The sequence below is a fragment of the Diabrotica virgifera genome, chromosome 8, assembly GCF_917563875.1.
Source record: "Diabrotica virgifera virgifera chromosome 8, PGI_DIABVI_V3a".
In the NCBI taxonomy this organism is placed as follows: Eukaryota; Metazoa; Arthropoda; class Insecta; order Coleoptera; family Chrysomelidae; genus Diabrotica; species Diabrotica virgifera.
The window spans coordinates 145,049,069-145,073,349 of NC_065450.1; the positions used below are offsets into that span (position 1 = coordinate 145,049,069).

Genomic DNA, 24,281 nt, shown 5'->3' on the forward strand with positions numbered 1-24,281 from the left:
CTTCTTTTGCTTCCCATTGGTCGCCATTCGAGAATTCGCTTTGACCAAATGTTGTCTTCCATTCTTCCTACGTGTTCTGCCCAGTTCCATTTTAACATGGCAATCTTCTGGATCACATCTGTTACGATTATCTAGACTTTATTATACAGGGGGTTTCATTAATAATTGTCCATATTGTAACTGGAGAAACCTTAGCACAAAATACGAAGATTTAACCTGTAACACTTAAATAAAATGTGGTTCCTTACTGACTTGGCAGAAAGTGCGACTACTATACACCCTACTTAGTCCAGAAAGCCACTGCGCATCCGCTAGGAAAAATATTCTAATTCGGATTTTTTGCACAATCTTACTCAAAAAGGACTCCTTTTAACAAATTTGCATGTTGCCAGGACCAAAAGGTGGTCAAAAATTTTTTAAACGTTTTTTTTTTTGTTAATTTTTTTGCATGAAAAAAAGTTTTTTTTAGGTTTTTTGGATCATTCCAAATAGAAAAGGTCTTTAGTGACTTTTCTCTAAAAATGATAGTTTTCGACATATAAGCGATTAAAAATTGAAAAATTGCGAAATCGGCCATTTTTAACCCTCAAAAACTATGTGAAAAACTGAAAATTTGAATGTTAACAAGGTAGGTAGATATTCTTTAAACATCGATTGATGAAATCCCTAAGAGTTTTTTGCAATACAATATTCAAAACTCCTTTGCTTTTTAATTGCTAATCAAGCGTGCGCGACCCTATTTTCCACCGACAGTATGGTGCAAATGAAAGTAATAAATTCGTTATTTCGTAAACCGGCGACTTTAAGGTAAAATCCCGAAACAGGTCGATTTTTATTTTTAAGTTATGATATTGTGGCATATATGGAATACTAGTGACGTCATCCATCTGGACGTGATGACGTAATCGATGATTTTTTTTAAATGAGAATAGGGGTCGTGTGCTAGTTCATTTGAAAGGTTCTTCAATTCTCTATTCAGTAATATAAACATTTACATAATTATTTGTACAGGGTGTCCAAAAAATTTTTATTAAATTATTTGACAAAAAAGCAGTAGAAGGACACCCGGTATAAATAATTATGTAAATGTTTACATTACTGAATAGAGAATTGAAAAACCTTTCAAATGAGCTACCACACGACCCCTATTCTCATTTAAAAAAATCATCGATTACGTCATCACGCCCAGACGGATGACGTCACTAGTATACCGTATATGCCGCAGTATCAAAACTTAAAAACAAAGTTTTAGATTTTTCCTTAAAGTCGCCGGTTTACGAAATAAAACGAATTTATTCCTTTCATTTGCACCATACTGTCGGTGGAAAATTGCAAAAAACTCTTCGGGATTTCATCAATCGATGTTTAAAGAATATCTATCTATCTTGGCAACATTCAAATTTTCAGTTTTTCACATAGTTTTTGAAGGTTAAAAATGGCCGATTTCGCAATTTTTCAATTTTTAATCGCTTATATGTCAAAAACTATCATTTTTAGAGAAAAGTCACTAAAGACCTTTTCTGTTTGGAATGATCCAAAAAATCCTAAAAAACCTTTTTCCATGCACAAAAAATAATTTTAGGAAAAAAACAAAAAAAAAAACGTTTAAAAAATTTTTGACCACCTTTTGGTCCTGGCAACATGCAAATTTGTTAAAAGGAGTCCTTTTTGAGTAAGATTGTACAAAAAATCCGAATTAGAATATTTTTCCTAGCGGATGCGCAGTGGCTTTCTGGACTAACTAAACTATAATAAACAAACGTTTCTAGCTACTACCAGAGGCGTACGACAGGGGATAATGAATGGTTAACCCTTCTCAAATTCTACGCCACTGCAGGAATTACTATTTTAGTGCCATTTTTAGATTTTCCAATACTTTCTACGTAAATAATATACTCTTCATTGGTAACGATAAAGTCATTAGTTTTCGAGATATTTGAAGTTAAATATGAAACGGCACAGTTATTTTGATTAATTTATGATATGATTCATATGATTAAAATTTAAAAATTATTTATACCCAGTACTTTAAAACTATTTGGCGTATCCTTATCATACTTGTCAGAAAGTGTAGGTATTGTACACCCTACTAAATTAAGATTAATAAATGTTTCTAGCTACTACCAGATGCGTACGACAGGGGATAGTGGCTGGTAGACCCTTCCCAAATTTTACGCCACTGACTAAATTGCTATTTTAGTGTAATTTTTTGATTTTCCAATACTTTTTATGTAAATAATATACTCTTCATTCGTAACGATAAAGTAATTAGTTTTCGAGATATTTGAAATTAAAAATGAAGCGACACAATACATTAATCAAAATAACCGTATCGTTTCATTTTTAACTTCAAAGATCGCGAAAACTAATGACTTTATCGCTACGAATGAAGAGTATATTATTTTCATAGAAAGTTTTGGAGAATCCAAAAATTGAACTAAAATAGCAATTCCGCCAGTGGCGTAGAATTTGAACAGGGTCAACCATTCACTTCCCCCGTCGTACGCCTCTGGTAATAGCTAGAAACGTTTGTTTAACATAATTTAGTAGTTTGTATAGCACATATACTTCCTGCCAAGTATGAAAAGGATAACTCGAATAGTTTTAAAATGCTGAGCAAAAATAGTTTTTAAATTTTTATATAAAAACACCCTGTAACTCAGTAAGGAACCACATTTTATTTAAGTGTTTTAGGTTAAATCTTCGTATTTTGTGCTAAGGTTTCTCCAGTTACTATATGGACAATTATTAATGAAACACCCTGTATATTTGCTGTTTGGGTCGTATGTGCTTCCATCTATGGTACACATCATACCTTAATATCTCTGGCAGGATCCGGTTTGAGTGGTCTTCTAGCTCAACGAATTTTGTTCTGGCTTTTTCCTCCATCATATCCAGTACCCTTATTTGTTTTAGGTCTCTGAACAGGAACCGTTCAGCGACGTATCTGGGCACGTTTGCAGCTTCTTAAAGGTATTTGTTGTGTGTTGCTTGAATCTTCTTTTTGTTGCTATGACTTGTGTGTCTCCATGTAAGAGATGCATATGTAATAATTGGTAATACGATGCTGTTTATGTCTCAATTTTGTTTTCATAGCTAACTTGCGTCTTCTTCCTGTGAGTTATCTTATTGTGGCTCTGGCCGTTGCTCTGGACTATCGCATTAACATGTGGTGTTAATGCTAGACCTTGGTGCATTGTGGCTCCTAAGTATTTAGCTTCATTTTGCCATTCGATGGATCTGTCTTGCAATGTTCTGGGTTATCTCTTCTCTTTTTGAAGATAACCTCTTGGATATTTTCTGGATTTATTGCCATTTTCCATTATTCTATTGTATCCAGTGCAGTCTGTAGATTTCTTACAGCTATATTCAGGTTCTTTTGTTCTGCCGCGATTGCAGTGTCGTCTCCATAAAGGCTGATTAATGTTCCGGGTGTTCTTGGAACGTCTGCTGTATATATGTTATACAGGAGGGGTGATAAGACTGCCCCCTGTGGTACTACCGCTTCCGGAATTCCGTATTCAGATAGAACTGGTTCTATCTGGACTCTGAACCTCCGGTCGCTTGAGTACGAGGAGATGAGTTTCGTCATGGCCTCGCTGTATCCATAAGCTCTCATTTTGTACGTCAGTCCTTCATGCCACACCCTGTCGAAGGCTTTGCTCACATCCAGGAAGGCTGCTAATTGACATTGAATCCAACTTCTGGAAGTCTGAATACTTGTAGTTCGCTGGAATGTTGAGCTGTGAATCCGAATTGTGCTTCTGGGATTTAATGATGTCGTTGCATTTTATATGTTTATAACCCATCTTGAAGAAATTCTACCGTTATTATGATGATGATGACACATTCATGTTTAGGCACTTTATATCCAAATTAAGTTATTCGAAGGGTCATAATATCATCAACGTTTTGACTTTATTCAGATGTGAGATCTTTCTGTGCAGCTCTGTGTGTTTGCAAACATTGTAGGATACAGAGTACCTACACAGTACACATGCCATAATATTATCACACCACTTGTTGAATAGTAGGATTTCAGATGAAAATCTTCCCGAGAAATTTTAATATTTTACAAGTTCTTATTTTAATATTTTTTGTTTTTTTTATTGATGTATGTTATGAAATAAATAGCAATTAAAAATTGTCCGTTGAACTACGAAACCTGGTTTGAAAATCACCACTAGCAATCGAAAAGTGAAACATTCTGTGCAGTATTTTTTACACCACACCTCAAAGGTTTTCTCAACTTCTCAAATTTCCTAATTTCACTTAACAGTAACAGAACTTTTTGAGTTTGGTTTGCATCTGTCTGTTTGTCTGTATAAATTGTATATAAACCCTAGAAATTTTTATTGAATTTGCAGCCATTGGTGGCGCTGGTCCTCCACCATCGAGTGGACCCTCATTTACTCCCCAACCTCCGCCGCAGGCTAATCCCCCAATGCCGACTACTCAACCTTATGGTGGTAAGTATTTTTACAGGTTAAAGAGAATATACAAAAAGGGTTTCAAAAGATGCGGTTGTTTCGAGATCGACGTAATGATTCGAGAGCCCGTTGTTAAAAAATGTGACACAATAGTATAATATGATTTTTAGATAGTCGCTGTTTAATCGTAAAACAAAAGATGGTTAGTTAATTAAATAAATTGCGGGCAGTGAAACAAATTATAAAATGGTAAATACAAAGTACAGTCCGTCCAATTCATGAATTCTTGAATTCATCTTAAATCAAATATATTATATAATTTTTGCGGAAGTGGATTATACAACAAAACAAATTAATATTCAATGTATATAAATAAAAAAATAGAAAACCAGAAATAAGTTATAATCTTACGTTAAAGTAAATAATAAAAACATTAAATATAATAAAACAAATACTTACAGCAACGAATAAAAACAAATATGAAGTGTCATCATCGCAACTGTCAAATAAATGTTACCAATTTATGCCAAAATGTCACCTTGGTTCGATCGCTTTTATAGTGTAATCTGAACAAGTGTGCTTTATAAAAACGCTTTATATTCCACTTATACAAATTAAATGAAACAAGTTAGGGAACTTCCAATATTATTTCTAAGCGTATGTAATAAAATATGTCTAGTGGCTGTAATTCCCTTGCATTCGACTAAATGATTCTAAAAAGGAACAGACCTACCGCCTAAATTTTTCATGTTGGTATCATGTGACGTCTCATGCTATGACGCAGATGACGCGCAGCGGTAGATATCTATATTGTACATTCTTCTTTTTGCGGCAATGCTTTTAATTCAAAAAGATTTTTTTCGGGCACCCTGTATAAATAATGATGTTAATGTTTATATTAATGAATAGAGAATTAAATAACCTTTCAAATGAGCGACCGCACCACCCCCATTCCCATTTAACCGCTTAACGCACACATTTATTTGCAAAAATACGTCAAAAAATTACCTATTTATTTTATTACAGTAAAATAAACTACGAACAAGACTATTGTCACTAGATATAATCTAAGGTAAAAAAACGCATGTTTTATTAGAAAAATATAAAATAACAAATACCCTCATGCGCTCACCCGAGTTAACTCGGTCGTAACTTTTTACATACAAAATACTACAAGTAAGAGAAGAAAACCGCAATTATTCAAGTATAATAATGTTAAATATTGCTAACAGTGTGATACACTCTAAAACAAGGGGTTACACACAGAGGTACGTCACAGTCACATCGTGATCCCACCCCAGTCGGCAGTCGATCGTAGAAAGTATAAAATTAGAAACGAAAAAACAAGTGGGCCCGGGCGCCCATATAAAAATTTTTAGGGGGCCAAACGTGAAGATGTTGCAGATTACATTTCGTATACTTTGGATAACCATATATAGTTTAAAAGCACCCGAAAAGCTAGGGGGCACGGTCCCCCCTGCCCATAGGTATGGGCGCCCATGCAAGTGGGGATACCGTTATTTAGCTCTAGAGGAGTTAAAACGCGTAGGCGCCTTATACAGGGTGTTTCATTAATAATTGTCCATATAGTAACTGGAGAAACCTTAGCACAAAATACGAAGATTTAACCTAAAACACTTAAATAAAATGTGGTTCCTTACTGAGTTACAGGGTGTTTTATCTAAAAATTTAAAAACTATTTTTGCTCAGCATTTTAAAACTGTTCGACGTATCTTTTTCATACTTGGCAGAAAGTGCTACTACTATACACCCTACTAAATTATGATAAACAAACGTTTCTAGCTCCTACCAGAGGCGTACCACAGGGGATAGTGAATGGTTGACCCTTCTCAAATTGTACGCCACTGGAGGAATTACTATGTTAGTGCCATTTTTAGATTCTCAAATATTTTCTAAGTAAATAATATTCTCTTCATTGGTAACGATAAAGTTATTAGTTTTCGAGATATTTGAAGTTAAATATGAAACGGCACTGTTATTTTGATTAATTTATGATATATGATTAAAATTTAAAAATTATTTGTACCCAGTACTTTAAAACTATTTGGCGTATCCTTATCATACTTAGCATAAAGTGTAGGCACTGTACACCCTACTAAATTAAGATAAATAAACGTTTCTAGCTACTACCAGAGGCGTACAACAGGGGATAGTGGCTGGTTGACCCTTCCCAAATTCTACGCAACTGACGAAATTGCTATTTTAGTGTAATTTTTTGATTTTCCAATACTTTTTATGTAAATAATATACTCTTCATTCGTAACGATAAAATGATTAGTTTTCGAGATATTTGAAATTAAAAATGAAGCGACAAAATACATTAATCAAAATAACCGTGTCGTTTCATTTTTAACTTCAAAGATCTCGAAAACTAATGACTTTATCGTTACGAATGAAGAGTATATTATTTTCATAGAAAGTATTGGAGAATCCAAAAATTGAACTAAAATAGCAATTCCGCAAGTGGCGTAGAATTTGGAAAGGGTCAACCATTCACTTTCCCCCGTCGCACGCCTCTGGTAATAGCCAGAAACGTTTGTTTAACGTAATTTAGTAGTTTTTACAGTATCTATACTTTCTGCCAAGTATGAAAAGCATACGTCGAATAGTTTTAAAATGCTGAGCAAAAATACTTTTTAAATTTTTAGATAAAACACCCTGTAACTCAGTAAGCAACCACATTTTATTTAAGTGTTTTAGGTTAAATCTTCGTATTTTGTGCTAAGGTTTCTCCAGTTACTATATGGACAATTATTAATGAAACACCCTGTATATCGTACAAATATTTTAAACACGAGTTAACTCGGTTAAGCGAAAGTAGAAACGTAGTTTAAAACCGAGTTAACTCAGGTAAGCACGTTAAGCGGTTAAAAAGATTATTGATAACGTCATCACGCCCAAATCGATGACGTTACTATTATGGCATATACGACAAAAAATCATCATTTAAAAATAAAAATCGACTTGTCTCGGGATTTTTCTCCAAAGTGACCTATTCTCGACAGAATGAATTATTTATTCCATAATTTAGAACCTCTCTGTATGTGCAGATATATAAGTTGAATTCGATATAAAAATATCGAAATTTTAAAATATATCGATACATTTAATGCATCGATACATCGTTGCTAGTTGCTATCCCTTACCTTAGGATGCTGAGAATATCTTTGATGGACAGGCTGCGTAACCAAGAAGACCTACGATTAGATAAAAACATGAAATTTTATTTACTACAAAAAAACGCGAGCTTGAATATTTTGTGTTGGGCTCCCGTTACGTTAACCTTACCGATTCTCCATGTTGCACTTTCCAAAAAAATACAGATGGGACTTTTGAATTTTATTGAATAACTTAACAATCACAAATTAAAGCCAGGCCAATTTGTTGTGATACAGCCCTTTTTAGGGATTTTAAGTATACCTTTTACAAGATAAGATTTTTATTTTTTGTGATTTATGGTATACAGCCAGTACAGGAATTTTTTCCTTGTGATATTTTCTATTTTATAAAGTCGCTTAAATACGTACTTTGTGTTGATTACACAAGATCGCGTTTGCGTAAATACTCGATATCTTTCTATAACACATCTACTTTTGTGTTTACCAATATTCTTTTTAACTTCACATTTTTGCATTGAATGAAGTTCCAATCTAACACATCTAATAATCCAATTTAACATGAATCTTCAAAAATGGCTGTGTGGGATACGCTACACTATCAGATTTTAATACTATTTATGAAACATTCCTGAGAAAATAAGATTTTGAAAGAAAACTCCACAGATTCAGATTTTTCGAGCTTAATAAAATTGTTCATCGCCGCACAATAGAGGCCTGTACATATATGAAATTATCAATATAATTTCAGAGTTTGTGGACTATATGATAGTATAAGAGCTGTGAGACATTTTTGAGTAGGTATTTTAGGCAACCTGAAAATTTTTCAGGTGACTCTTCTATGATAGCCTAATACAAAAATGCCGGTCTGGCTGGAGGGTAGCGGTTATTTTCCCCAAAAATCACCCCCAAAGTTAAAAAAGGGTAAAAATTGTTATTACAAAAAATATCATTGATATGACTTGAAAGTAAATTTAAGTATTCAAATATAAAGAGAATAAACAGGCCAGGCGATTTGAGGGCGATTTTAACTCTGCAAGATACTTGCATGGGCGCCCCAGGATTATTTTCAGGGGGTGCATCTGAACTTCAGAAGATTTCATCTGAATCTGTACATACTATTAACGAGTATACAATATACAACTATATACGCATAGCTATGTACATTCCTTCCGGACAGGGAGGTGCAATTGTTATTTTGACAGGGTATTTTTTAATTTTAAAAATAAATATTCTACGAAAGACAGGTTTTTTTTTGGTGACATTTTCCAATTGCCATGTGATCAAACAAATTACGCGTGCATATAAATGAAAACCGCTAGAAGTAAGCAGCAGTGTGAGAAAGAGCGTATACCGATAGCTATTTGCGTCCTCTGTTGTAGTTGAGTGAGTCCGTTCGCTCGAGAAAATCACGTGACCTGGCGATATCCATGTTGTTGTGCCTCGAAACGTTAGAGTAATTATTATATATTATAATTTTTTAAGTAATTTTTTCTTAATTAAAGTAAAATAATACGTACTATACAATAGATTTTGCAAATATGATAGAAAATGACAAATTTATTATTATAAATATATAATATAGGTAGAAAATATAAAACTATAAACTAAATTAATTCGGTGTCCGAATCTTGTACTGCTTCTTCAAACTCCTTATCTGAGCTTAAATGTTCATTATGTTCTTCTTCGTTAGACTCCTCTCGAGACTCAGATTCCTCTTCTACATGATCTGTAAATAGTTGTAATATGTGTTTAGAATTAATTAAAAATTAATCAGTGATTAATTAATTGAGTTATTAATTGAGTTATAATTGAGCTACGTATTCTCTGTCCTTTTATACTGTTAAGTGTTTCTTTCCTTCATAGTGTTGAGTATTTCTTTTGCCTTTTTCATCTTTATTAATGTTTCCGTGTTTGTTACGTGTGTCCATGATATATTTAATATTATTCGATAACTCCACATCTCAACAACGGCAAGTCTTTCTTCAGATGCGCCCGTGATTGTCCAGGCTTCGACTCCGTATAAGAGGACGGAGAATACGTAGCAACTCAATTAGTTAATCACTAATTAATTTTTAATTATTTCTAAATACATATTACAACTATTTACAGATCATGTAGAAGAGGAATCTGAGTCTCGAGGGGAGTCTGACGAGGAAGAAGAGAATGAATATTTAAGCTCAGCTGAGGAGTTTGAAGAAGAAGTACAAGATTCGGACACAGAATTAATTTAGTTTATAGTTTTATACTTTTCTACCTATATATTTATAATAATAAACTTGTCTTTTTCTATTATATTTGCAAAATCTATTGTATAGTACGTATTATTTTTCTTTAATTAAGAAAAAGTTACTTAAAAAACCATAATATATTACAATAAATACTCTAACGTTTAGAGGAACAACAACATGGATATCGCCAGGTCACGTGATTTTTTTTTCGAGCGAACTGACTCTCTCAGCTACAACAGAGGACGCAAACAGCAATCGGTATACGCTCTTTCTCACACTGCTGCTTACCTATAGCGCATTTCATTTATATGCACGCGTAATTTGTTTGATCACCTGGCAGTTGAAAAATTTCACCAAAAAAAACTGTCTTTTTTAGAATGTTTATTTTTAATATTAAAAAATACCCTGTCAAAATAACAATTGCACCTCCCTGTCCGGAAGGAATGTACATAGTTATGCATGTATAGTTGTGTATTTTAAATTCGTTAATAGTATGTACAGATTCAGATGAAATCTTCTGAAGTTCAGATGCATCCCCTGAAAATAATTCTGGGGCGCCCATGCCAGTATCTTTCAGAGTTAAAATCGCCCTCAAATCGCCTGGTGTGTTTATTTTCTTTATATTTGAATATTTAAATTTACTTTAAAGTCACGTCAATGATATTTTTTGTAATAACAATTTTTACCCTTTTGTTTAAATTTGGGGGGATTTTTGGGGAAAATAACCGCTGCCCTCCAGCCAGACCGGCATTTTTGTATTAGGCTATCATGGAAGAGTCACCCGAAAAATTTTCAGGTTGCCTAAAATACCTACTCAAAAATGTCTCACAGCTCTTGGACCATGAGGTTATGTTGCTGGTGCAAGTGGAAATTTATAGAGGGAATTATGATAAACAGACAATGGTATAAGTTTATAAAAGACTTACCAAATCCTGTTTAGTCACTGATCGCGTTTTGCGTCTCGCGAACACATAAGCCGTTTCACACGCGAATTAACTGTTCCGTGCACGAATTTTAACGTTCTTAACTTTTTAACGGTTATTTTATATCGAATTAATGTCTTATTTTGCGGAGATGTGTTGCCAAAGAAAGCTATCACACTAGAGAATTATTTGCACTTTCTGCTGCCTTTGCGGGTCAGCAGAGAAGAGTTTGGAGCGTCTCAGTGGTATAGAATAGAAATATGTTTTATTGTCACTGAAAATTATACAAATTTTATGGACAAAGCTTAATATAAAGTCAGAAGAAATAAATAATAAATAATATCTAACAATAACAATAACAAATACAATTTTCTGGAATTTGATAAATCGTCAATATAAAAAAAAAATATAAAAATACAGAATATAAGTTAATAAAGTAAAGGAAAAAAAATCGATATATTGCAACAATTTATAGAAATTGCAAAGTGAACATACAACAAAATAAACTATAGACATAGGAACTAATAAGTTTAAGCTGCTGCATGTGACACCCAAATATAGATAAGTTTGATTACTAGTACATTACTGTAATTTCTTAGTTAGTCATAAAGAAACTCTTCTACTGAATTATATGGTCTTTTAGATAGATGAGCTTTTGTCATTTTACGGAACTTGGGGAAAGATGTTGCAGATTTGAGTTGTAAAGGAAGATAGTTGTATAGTTCTTTTGCGGAATATAATATAGATTTCTTTACTAACTCAGAGGACGGGATCGGTAAATGGACATCAAAATTTGAATTTCTGGTGGAGTATTCACTTGCTGGAAAGACATGCATGTGTTTACGAATTAAGCAGACAGTTTCTAAAATATATAAAGATGTAAGGGTTAAAATTCCGTGATCTTTGAAGTAATTTCTGCAATGTGTTGTTCTTCTGAGGCCAAACAGATACCTTATTGCTATTTTTTGTAATTTAAAAATAACATCTAATTGGGCAGCTGTACTAGAACCCCAAAAAGGAAGACCATATCGAAGATGAGACTCGAACAAGGAAAAATATGTTAGTTTAGAAGATGCTAAATTGAGTTCTTTCGAAACAGATCTTATAGCATAGCAGGCTGAGGCGAGTTTCTTACTTAAGGTGATACAGTAGCGATCAACAGGTAACAAAAACGCGTTCCAAGATTGCGGCTGTAATTTTGAATATTTTTTCGAGATATTTGGCACACGTATTCGTAATATAATAAAGAATGGCGGTACAGAGCCCAATTTGAAAAATATGTGGAATTTACTCTGTAATTAAATACAATATTAAAAAAATGAGCCTGTACCGCCATTAAGAAGAACAAAAAAATACACTTTCTTCAAATAAACTTCTTTATCCGATGCCTAGATTTTGTGTCAGTTTGGAACTACTAAAATTTTTTATTTCATTAGTAGTTCCAAAATGACACAAAATCTAGGCATCGGATAAAAAAGTTTATTTGAAGAAAGTGTATTTTTTTGTTCTTCTTAATGGCGGCACAGGCTCGTTTTTTTAATATTGTATTTAATTACAGAGTAATTTCCACATATTAATATATTTTTCAAATTGGGCTCTGTACCGCCATTCTTTATTATATTACGAATACGTGTGCCAAATATCTCGAAAAAATATTCAAAATTACAGCCGCAATCTTGGAACGCGTTTTGGCTACCTGTTGATCGCTACTGTTTCTTCTTAACAAATCGATATGAAGGGACCATTTGAGGTTACTGTCTAAAAAAATACCAAGAAATTTTACAGAATCAACGGTAGAGATCTGGCTGTTATTAACAAGCAGGGGTTGAAGAGCACTTTTATAGGATAATGCTACTGTCTTATCCACGTTAAAAGAGAGTAAATTAGAGTCAGACCAGGTTTTTATCGTAAGCAAATCAGAAGTTATAGTTGCATGAAGAGATGCAATAGTTGAGTTGCTCCAAGTGATACTGGTATCATCAGCAAAAAGAAAAATTTTTCCATCGATTTTTAAGTTAGTGATGTCATTTATAAAGATAAGGAACAGTAGAGGACCCAATACTGAACCTTGTGGTACTCCACATACATGTCTTTGAGACTAGAGTCAGTATAATTTGCTCTAACTAGTTGTTTCCTATTATTCAAGTAGGATTGGAACCAATTCAAAGAAATACCTCGAATCCCATAGAAATTTAGTTTTTTAATCAAAATGTCGTGATTTAAGCTTTGGCATAGTCACAGAAAACAGTGGCAGTATAAAGATTATTGTTTAGTGCTTGGTAAACCTCATGAAGCGACACTTGGTAAGTGACAATCAAAATGAGTCTATACTCACTTCTGTCCCCTTTCGAATCAACAGTAGAAGAGATTTATGTGTCCTCAGCGGAGAGTGACACTCAATAGAGACCAAGAGAGCATCGCGCGTTTCCTCGTCTCAGCAATAATTGTCTGTATGGGTAGTGATTAAGGGAAAGTTTAAAATTGAGGATGAAAAATTATTGAACTCATACACCAAAAACTAAGATTTTTTGCATGTGAAAAATTGAACAGCCGCTATATTTTTAAGTAATTTCACGAAGTTGTAGCTTGCTGTTTTTTCTTCGACTCTTTAGGTTGATGGACGATATATTTTAATTATTGAAATGGGATTGAAAAAATAACTCCTTATATGTATTAAAACCTGTAGGGAGAAGATAGTAAAAAAATAAAAGATATAATATTTTTTGTATTAATTTGATGTTTTAAAAGTGTTGGCGGCGGCTCTCGGACTTTAAAATAGACCTAACTTCATTTTGTCGCGATCAATAAATTTTTTTGTATGAGAGGCAAAATCATAATTTGTTGTTGGCCTGTCAGTTTCCAATCAATTTGCATAGTCAATTCACGTAGCGCTCCTAAATAAACGTACATATTATAACCAAAATTTAAGGAATCGATATAGAATCAGTTCGACAGAGAATATTTAGTAAGGATGACTTTTCTTTTACTTGGGAAGTTGGTCTTGAATGTGGACTATTGATTTTTGTGCCGATTTTGTTTCGTACTAAAAGCAACGAAACTGTGGAAGCATAAATTTCGGAATAGTAATTTATAATTAAGAAGTTATTATTAGTATTAAACGCAGTGACAATTCCAAAAGTGAAGTTGTTATTTTAAGATGTGAATTTTGGCAATTTGAATATTTGATCAGGTTTGCTCAATAAATATCTTTATTTTTCTATTTTAGTTCGTTGACGTATACGTATTTAAGAGCGTAGGCGCAAAATGTCGGACCAATGTTTTTTAAATGCATTAATTTTTTCGAATCCTGAGAAAACATAAATATTTTTGAAAAATTTAAATGCAGAATGAAACATTACATCATTACCGAGGGCCGAAAGTCCCTTAGAATGAACAAAAAGTTTCTTTTGAATAAAATATTTGAAATTAAAAATCACACTAAATTTTGTCTTCTTTTTTAACCCTTGTAACTTATTAAATAAATATTATAGAAGTTTTCAGGGACTTTAGGCCCTCGGTAATAATATAATCTTTCATTCTGCGTTTAAATTTTTTTAAAATACTTATCGGTTTTCTCAGGATTCGAAAAAAATAAATGCAGTTAAAAAGCATTGGCCCGAAATTTTGCGTCTACGCTCTTAATAGAATTATAAACGATTATTATTAACGATTGATATACAATTTTACCTAGAGTTCTTTTTATTTAATAAAGTATGCAAAGCAAACGAGCCCCCTAGTGCGGCGCCTATGTAAGGGATGTTGGAATTTGGGGATGGTCACCCACCGACACATGGCATTCCGAGAGCCCGGTACATGCATGGTCCAATGCATAGGCGTAACCAAACCAGGGGGGTTTTGGGGGGTTATAACCCCCCCCCTCCATTGGTATCTACTTTGAGCTCTATACGCTTAACACCATTATGTGTTGTTGACAAATCAAGCAATTTTGTAGTCGTAACCCCCACCCCATTAGATCATCCTGGTTACGCCGTTGGTCCAATGCCCTAATTTTGTGTGGCCCGAATGTTTTGTTTATATTTTAATGTTTTGTAGTTGTGAATAGATAGGTCTGGATCCCGCGTATGAAAAAAAAGTTGATTAATAGCAAGCTGAAAATTTGTTAATAGCTTAAGGGTGTCTAGTCGAACAAACTTTGATATATGGGAACACTGGAACAGGGGAAGTTCTAATTGTGGAACAGGTTAAAAATTTGGAACGGTCAGACCACGAAAACGGCACATGTATTTTGTCCGACAGAACAGACTTAAAGTCTCCGAACAGAGATTAAACTCTCTTGCAAAAATCAGACTGCTATTTACAACCAAATGGGCGTTTTAATGAGTAGAACATGTAGAATATGTCAAATGACAGGAATTATGACAGGTGATAACTAGCAGTCTGGTTTTTGCATGAGAGTTTAATCTCTGTTCGGAGAGTTTAAGTCTGTTCTGTCGGACAACGTTTTCGTGGTCTGACCGTTCCAAATTTTTAACCTGTTCCACAATTAAAACTGTCCCTGTTCCAGTGTTCCCATATATCAAAGTTTATCCGACTAGACGCCCTTAAGCTATTAACAAATTTTCAGCTTGCTACTAATCAACTTTTTTTTCATACGCGGGATCCAGACCTAAGAACACACCGGCAGTATATTAGCGTTTGCTTTTATTTAGTTAACGATCGACCTTTGTATGGTAAACACGAAATGCACAGCCCCATCCAATATCGTAATTTTCATTGTAAAAAACCCTAAACCCTTTGAGATTAATTAGTAGTAACATCGTGTTATATGTTTGGCTATCCAACGTATATTATGTTACAGCATTTTAATTTTTCTCAGAATCTACAATTTTTCGGTTTTGAATCATCAACCATGAAGGTTCCAGGAGTATAATAATTTTGTGAAGTTTGTTGAGTAAATGCCTTGTTGCTAAGTAAAGTCTGTTTCATTGTGTTTAAAAAGACTCGCGCCTATTATATCAGAACGACTGCGGCACCTCGATCAAGTGCTGATCTAGTAGTAACTGCCCTCAAAATTAGACTGTGCTGTATCAAAATACGGGGTATTTCGAGTTTCTCGTTTAATTAGTCTCGTTTAATAATTAATTTCGTTTTTATTTACACTAAGTTAAAAATAAGAATACTTTTGCCGTATAGCCAAAAGTTGTTAAATAGCGTCATGAGGTTTTTTCCCCCATGATTTACTATTGAATCACTAACACAAGAATTTCACTTTCATCATTGCATGTGGTTGTCTTTTTAAAGACAAATCACATGCCATTATTTTTCTGACGGATATTCTTAAGTGAAAGTTGATTTCATGTAATCAAATAAACTTTCTTTCAATAAAGTCGTACTAGGAACGCAACTCATAAAAATATTATTTTAAAGTTGTCTACTTTAACATGTATAATATATGTCTGAATTGTCAACATAAATGAGTAAGATAAAATTAAATTATTAAAAGAATTTTTTGCCGCTTTTAATAAGAAAATCAAAACGTTTTATTACAAAAAAAAGAATGTGTGTGTACTTTGTACGCACGTAAGAAGTTATACTTCTACTACATATTATGTGATTTTTAAGACAATACCAAAAATTTAAAAAAATAAAAGAATAAAACGCACACAAACACATTGAAAAATGCCACAAAGAAAAAATTATTTCTGAACGATAATAATTGTTGGCAAAAATTTTAAATACGCATTTTCTGAAAAAAAAATTATAACAAATATACTTACAATCATAAAATGCATCAAAAAATAAAAAAATAAAAACTTGCATCGGGAATCGAATCCGTGAATTTCGGGGCGCTTTGATTCGTAATCGAAGCCTAGACTCACTCGTCCAATTCCACATTATTTGTCATGTGGAAAAATAGGGTAACTGAACGTTTTACTGTTTGACAGTTGTTTTGACTATAATTAAATTATGTAGTTTAAATTTTGTGGAAGAAAATATTAAAATATAACAAAACAGTAAGAAAACAATATATTAGATGAAGATTGGTAGAACTTTTGTTGGTAATCAAATTAAGTATGTAAATCAAAGCATTACATACCTACTAGATAAATAAATCTACGCCAAAAAATCATAATTTAAAAATAAAAATCGGACCTAATTTGGGATTTCTCTCTAAAATCCCCATTCTTGAGAAAATAAATGTATGTATTCCAACCTAATCCAAATGTATAATTACAATATGATTATAATAAAAACTACTTACCAAATTAGAATGAGTTTTCCTTGTCCAAAATAGTCCAAAAGTCCAAAAATATAGGTATATGAAAACTATTTAAAAAGGCAGTATAACTATTAACTAACTTTGTTTCTTTTCCCACAAATTTCAAAACGCAACAACCATAAATAATCAAACTAGTACAGCTGTGCCACAGCCGCCATATTGAATAATTTTTGACATGTCATTTGAACATCCAATCAGAACAAAGTTATAATGCGCATGCGCCGGGATCATAGGTTTTAACATATAAAAATTCACCCTCATATCGCCGGTAAAGAAGTATAACTTCAAAAAACGTTTAAGAAATGAAAAAAATAAATTGAAATACATATAATCGAAGTATCATCTCAATTACTTGAAACTGCTGCATCTTTTTAAACCTTCTTCCAATCATTGATTTATTAAAAGCAATGTAGATTACAATAAATTTTTAATAAACTCCAAATATTTACAATGTACAATAAAACCTGTCAGTAACGGCCACTAAAAATGAAAGAACTATTGGCCGGTATTGACAGTTTTTGTAGTCTACATATAATTGGTTTGGGGAATTTTTAAACTGTCCGTTGGTACAGGTGGCCGATTTTGGCAGGTGGCCGGTAACACAGGTTTTACTGTAATTTTTTCTTTTAGTGATGCCAGGTATTCCGGGAGGTAATCCATATGTGATTCCTGGGCAGACTCAGATATATCCACAGGGTCCTCCCCCTACTTATGATCAAGCTTTGACTCATCCTGCTGCTATAGTTGGACAACACGTAAGTATTGTGATTTTATTACATATAATCTAAAGACTAAAAAGTTTAGACAATATTACTAAAACTCGAGATGTCACGAAAGATCCACGAAATAATGTTTATACATTATTTCTTCCTTTGACTGTTGAAAGCGTATTGTAATTTACATTTTTCTGTTAGTTTTTCTTCCATTATGAGACACATGTGTATTAGATTTTAGAATATGTCACCGAGAATCATTAATTGATTCACTAGTTTCTAAAGGGGGGCGGATATAGTTTGAAATTTTCGATTTTTGTATTATTTTAAATGAAAGTACATAACTTCAAGAATACTCTCCGAATATATCAGAGCAAAATTACTAAAAATACAGCATGTTGAATATCCCTACCTTCGACTCACTCTGCATCAGCTTCGCGTCAGCGCGCGTGAGCGTAGTGAGAAACGTTTAACAGTTGTTCCCCTTTTTTTGTAAATTACTCCGCGATTCAAAAATATTCCGGTGTGCATCATTTGACAACAAAAGTTATCAAATCTTGAGACAGTTTGAGACGTATATTTTCACTTAGTAACACTTTGATAGTTCCCCAGCTCATTTTGCAGTCAGTACTACCGTGAGTTTCTACCGAAGTGTTTTTATAGTTTTTTGTACACTATATTTTTCACTTTGGATTAGTAAATTGTGAGGTATGCTAGTACTAAAAGGTACTCTTGATTTAAGTCGGTTTTTAGAAAAATCGATTTGAAAATTTTTCGTCTCTTGAAATTGAAAAAAAAATTAAAAAAATTTTCAAAGAAAAAACGGTGTATTTTACCAACTTAAAGCGAGAGTAACTTTTACTACTCATATTTACTACTCATACTACTCAGAATACCTCATAATTTTATAATCTAGTGTCAAAAATGCTTAAAAATAAAAGACAAAAAAGTTATGCGATAAAATAAGTGTTGACCTACCCAAAACCGACGCATATGACCGATACTAGAAATTCGCAATTAATGACATCGATTCATCTCTGGAATGTAATTAAACGTACAAGGTTCGTTTTTCTAAATAGTTTTTTTTTTATTTAAAAAACGAAAAATTTTCAAATCGATTTTTCTAGAAAACGGTGTATCCTATCGACTTAAACAAGAGTATCTTCTAGTACAGGAATACCTCACAATTTAATAATCCAGAATCAAAAATGCTTAAAAGTTAAAGACAAAAAAGTTGAGCGATAAAGTAACCGTTGCCCTACCCAAAACGGACGCCTATGAACGGTACTAGAAATTTGCAATGGATGGAATCGATTTATCTCTGGTAGATAAATACGCATACCAATTTTTGTTTTTCTAAATAGAAGCGTTCCGGAGGTATTTAAGAAAAACCTAATTACCAGACGCCATTTTCAAATAGTTAAGTCCGAAGCGTTTTCGGACTAAGTGAATTGGGTTAAATTGTCTTAAAATTATATGAGGAATCTCCTGTATTGTTTGTCGGTAGAGTTTCTGGACACCCTGTATATGTTAACTTCTGATCATATTATACCGAGGTAAAGGCCTAAAGTACTTTTACAGGCGATTATCTGCCCACGAGAGGGATGGGCAGAAAACACACAACCTAGGCGGTGTGGTTACACCTAACGGGTCTAAAATATATACTTAATTAGTAAAACGACCACAGGCCTCTCGAAACCCCTAAAGTAGACTCTATGCTAGTGTAAGAATACCGAGAATAATTTGATAGAGTAACCCAAGTTAATCTAAGCTGTAGCTGTGGTGTGGATTCCGATAACCTGGCACCCACACTATTGATATGAGTGCCAGGTCATCAGGGAATATACAGCGATTGAAAAAGCCTGAATCCGAACACAACATAACTTTCACTGGGAAAGTATACCCGGTCAAGTACATAATGGAACAAAATGTATATTGGGCGGACCGCTAATATGGCTGAAGTATTTCGGAAAACAAGAAAGAATATGATCGGGAACATAATAGGCTTTCTTACTTGCATATAATGTGATACAGACACCTACAGGACTGTTTCATGGAGACTTAGCTGCAGATTCTGTAGCAGAAAGCCCCGTATTATGAACATGTAAAGCATTCTTTTCAAAATGTATATTTTATAATATAATGTCTTTTTGTTTTTTTTTTTTTTAGATGTATCCACCAGGTACAATGTACGCTGCTGGCTATCCAACATACTTAGGATATCCAACTTACGCTCCAATGCAGTATTATCCTTCTCTAGGTGCTTACTCATATGCCATGCAACCTGCACAACTCAGGCCAACTATAATGATACCTGTAAGTATTTTAATCTGAAATGTGAAATATATTTTCATACTTTTGTATTATTAAGTTTTCTCATTTGATTGTAATTTTTGCAGTCGTTGGTATAGTTATTTTTTCATAAGAGACGCTATTTATTAATCTTTGCCAGAAAAACTGCTGAAGAAGGCACCGTTTTTATGTAAGAAATAAAATATCTTAACGCGCATTTTTCATTTCTTTAATACATTATCAAGAACTATTTAATACAATAATATTAAATAAGAACAACAACAGAAAGTACCACTGATAAAAGTTTACATAGGCACAAAAATATTCAAAATTACCTCTCTGCCTGAAACGTGATACAAGATTTAACTCTTATCTTTAATTAGTTATCTTATTCGCGCAAATATTCCTGGTGTAATTCTTATCTCACAGCCAGTTATACAGTCGAACCCGCTTATTGGAATAGCCTTAGTGCCAAGCGAAAGTATTCCTATATCCGGGATATTCTAATAACCGATCATTGGTGGCTAGTAGAAACTTTTCGGGACCTCAAATTTCTATTCCTTGAACCGGGATATTCTAATAAGTGGGTTCGACTGTAGTTCGATTCCTCAGGTCATCAACATTTTCGACGGGAGTGGACTAAATTAAGGACTTTAGATAACTTCCAATGCATTGACGTTTTAAACTTCAAACTGATAGTACGAAGTAAAATCTACTCTTAGTAAAAATTAACATTTTTAGCTCAAAAAGTATTATTTAAACTTTCATACGAGTTGAAAAAGTAACAGTTTTTGTCAGTGAATAAAATTGTATACCTATTTATATAGGTAAACTTTAAAATTTTAGTGAAAAATCAATTAAGAAGACAAGTGTATTCTGACAACTAATAAATATCGGTCCCCGATGGGGGACAAAACTACACAACCGACGTCTTTTGTGACGACAGATGCTGATATGGATAACAGTATTTTAATTTCAAGTGTTACTAGTAATAATCCAAGTGATAGTAACCTCCAGAAAACAAAGCAGTTGGAACCGAAAACTTTCAATATTCTTTCAGATAAGTACAATGTACAAAATATTTGGGTATACATAGAAAGCACTGAAAATAATGTAGGAAAATTGCATGCAATGACAGTTGCCCATATCCTTTTTAAAAAATTTAAACTTAATAACATTTTGGAAATTAAGAGTATAGGCCGAAACCGGATTAAGGTTTTATTAAAATCATTATTAGAAGCAAATAATTTAGTTAAACATCCCCTCCTAAAGTCAGAAAATTTAAAAGCATTTATTCCAAATCACTTACTTGAAATTAAAGGGTTAGTAAGAGATGTTGATACTCGTTACGATATCAACTATCTTATGGAAAATATAGAATCACACTCACGCGTCACTAATATCTACAGATTAAATAGAAAAGTCCAAAAAGAAGACAGAACAGTTGAATTTGTACCAAAAAAAACTATTGTTGTTACTTTTGAGGGGAATATTTTACCTGATCGAGTAGCTTTTAATAGAGTCTTTTTTCCTGTCGAACAATTTGTAGGAAGAGTGACCCAATGCTTCAAATGTTTTAAATTTGGGCATGTATCTAAGCAGTGTAACAGTACTGAAGAAAAGTGTATCAATTGTGGAGAAATTAAAGACGATAAACATAATTGTGATAAAAATTTAACTTTTTGTATACACTGTAAAAGCAAAGATCATGTTTCTATCTCAAAAAAGTGTCCCTCTTACGATAATCAAAAAAAAATTAAAAATATAATGATACAGCAAAAAACCTCCTTTAAAGAAGCTAAAGAAATTTCTGAAAACTCCTTATCCAGTCTAGTAAATCACAACTCTTTTTCACCGCTAACAAATTATGACCAAAATTTTCCTGTTCTTCCTAACAACCATCGTATGTCATTATCACAACCTAATCAAATTCCTAAAAATACCAATTGCAATCAAAATAATTTCCTTTCCCAACCCAATCCTGTAAGCTTTAGTCCTCCAATGAAAAAGAAGAGAAAATCAAACTCTCCCACTATCCAGTCACCTATCCATGAACCATTATTTCCATTCTCCTTTGGACCTTCACAACCTTTGCCGATAAATTCAAATAAACCAAACTACGCTTGTTTGGAAACCAAGAAGAGTAGTATAGCTAGCAACCTATCCATTTTTATCGTGGATTTTTTAAATAAAATTCTTTCAAGTAACAATAGACAACCTATTGATATTAAATTAATTACAAGTAGCATAGAACAGGTATTGGAGGATACTTTGAAAAACCAATAAAATGCCCAAAACACGCAATTTAAATATAATGCAATGGAATGCACGTTCTGCTATAGCTAACAAAAATAGTCTGGTACAATTTCTTTATGATAAAAATATTGACATTGCTATTATAAGTGAAACTTGGTTCAAAAGAAATCAAAAATATAGTTTTAGTGGTTACAATATAGTCCGCAATGACAGAAACGATGGCTACGCTGGTGTGGCAATTTTGGTACACAAATCTCTTCGTTTTGTTGAACATAAAATCAATATAAATTACAATGAAAATATTTTAGTGTGTGCTATCCAAGTTAAATATGGAACTTTATTGTTAAATTTTTTATCTGTTTATAAACCTCCAAAAATACAAACAAAATATGACGATTGGACTAAAATTTTTGAACAATTTGAGGGTCCTTTAATTATAGGTGGTGACTTTAATGCACACCACTCTATATGGGGTTGTCGTAATAATGATACCATAGGGTCACAACTTATAAATGTCGCAGATGATTTAAATTTAACAATTTTAAATAATGGCGAACCTACAATTTTGAGACGTCCTGATCAACAAGATTCGGCTGTCGATGTAACTTTTTGTTCACCTGAATTGGTTAACAAGACATCTTGGAATGTCATTCCTGACACTCTAGGATCAAATCACTATGTCATATCTATAGAACTTCTTTTTGCAATTAATGAAAATGAAATATCTCCTAAAAATAAATGGAATATTAAAAAAGCCAATTGGGCGTTATATTCCTCTACTATTCAAAATTTACACGATACAAACAATTTTCACTCGGATAATCTAATTGATAAGTACTCCTTCTTCATAAATAATATAAATACGGCTGCGGGAGTAGCTATACCCCAATATAAACCTTATAAATGTAAAAGGCACCCACCTCCTTGGTGGAATATTGATTGTGACAATATTATCAAACAACGAAAATTGGCTCTAATAAATTACAAGAAAAAAAGTAATTTTGAAAATTATGTTCAATATCAGGAGATTGCAGCTAGAACCAAAAAAACATTAAAAAGTATAGCCAAAAAGCATTGGATTGAATGGGTCTCTTCGCTCAATAAAAATACATCCGCTACAACTCTTTGGAATCAAGCTAAAAAACTTTACAGAAAACCGCTATCAAACATAAAATCTTTAGATCAGAAATGGATGGATGACTTTCTTATTAAAGTTGCACCCCCAACTGCGAACCCTCAAATAATTCCCAGCTCCATAGCATCAACCCCAGCTGATAAAAATAATTTTCTCTTAAAACCTTTTACTTACAATGAACTAATTTTCGCTATAAATAATCGTAAAGATAATAGTCCAGGATACGATCATATCAAATACTCCATGCTTTTAAACCTTCCAGAAGTAGCAAAACATTTTCTATTGGACCTTTTTAATCGTATAGTTCAAGACAATTCTGACGTAAATATTTTTAAAGACATAATTGTTATTCCGATTCTAAAGCCTACAAAAGATCCAAATTCAGCCGAATCTTATCGACCCATTTCTCTTTTTTCGTGTGTATTTAAAACTTTGGAACGTATGTTAAAAAACAGACTAGAATGGTGGGTCCATACTAAAAAGTTACTACCAAACAATCAATTTGGATACAGACGAGGATGTGGAGCTTTAGATGCTTTAGCTACACTTGTAGCGGACATACAGGGTAATTTTTCTAGAAATAATTATTTGCCTACTTTATCACTAGATATAGAAGGCGCTTATGACAGTGTGTGTTTACCTCGATTAAAAGACAAAATGATCAATCAGTTTCAAATACCCATAAAACTAGCACAAACTATTCTTAATTTCTACACTGATAGACGCCTATACGTTAGAAACCATAAAAATGAACTTCTTGGACCACGTTATAATAGTTGGGGATTACCTCAGGGATCAGTCTTAAGCCCTTTTCTTTTTAATTTGTATACGGCTGATTTTCATAGCCTTAATGCACCAAGTATTACTTACAAAACAATCCAATATGCGGATGACTTCCTCATATATACAGAAAGGACAAAATA

The 24,281-nt window shown here is 33.0% G+C and overlaps 1 protein-coding gene across 4 annotated transcripts in view; it reads left to right on the forward strand.

The window, feature by feature from the left end:
- Positions 1–24,281, forward strand: part of LOC126889353 (DAZ-associated protein 2) — a 103,075-nt gene that overhangs the window by 61,465 nt on the left and 17,329 nt on the right. For 3 of the 4 annotated variants that reach the window (XM_050657598.1, XM_050657600.1, XM_050657599.1), the window contains 3 exons: positions 4,368–4,469; positions 17,593–17,717; positions 19,845–19,991. In XM_050657598.1, the coding sequence (XP_050513555.1) occupies positions 4,368–4,469; positions 17,593–17,717; positions 19,845–19,991 (374 nt within the window). The remainder of the gene's footprint in view (positions 1–4,367; positions 4,470–17,592; positions 17,718–19,844; positions 19,992–24,281) is intronic. The other variant, XM_050657601.1, reaches the window with a different exon arrangement.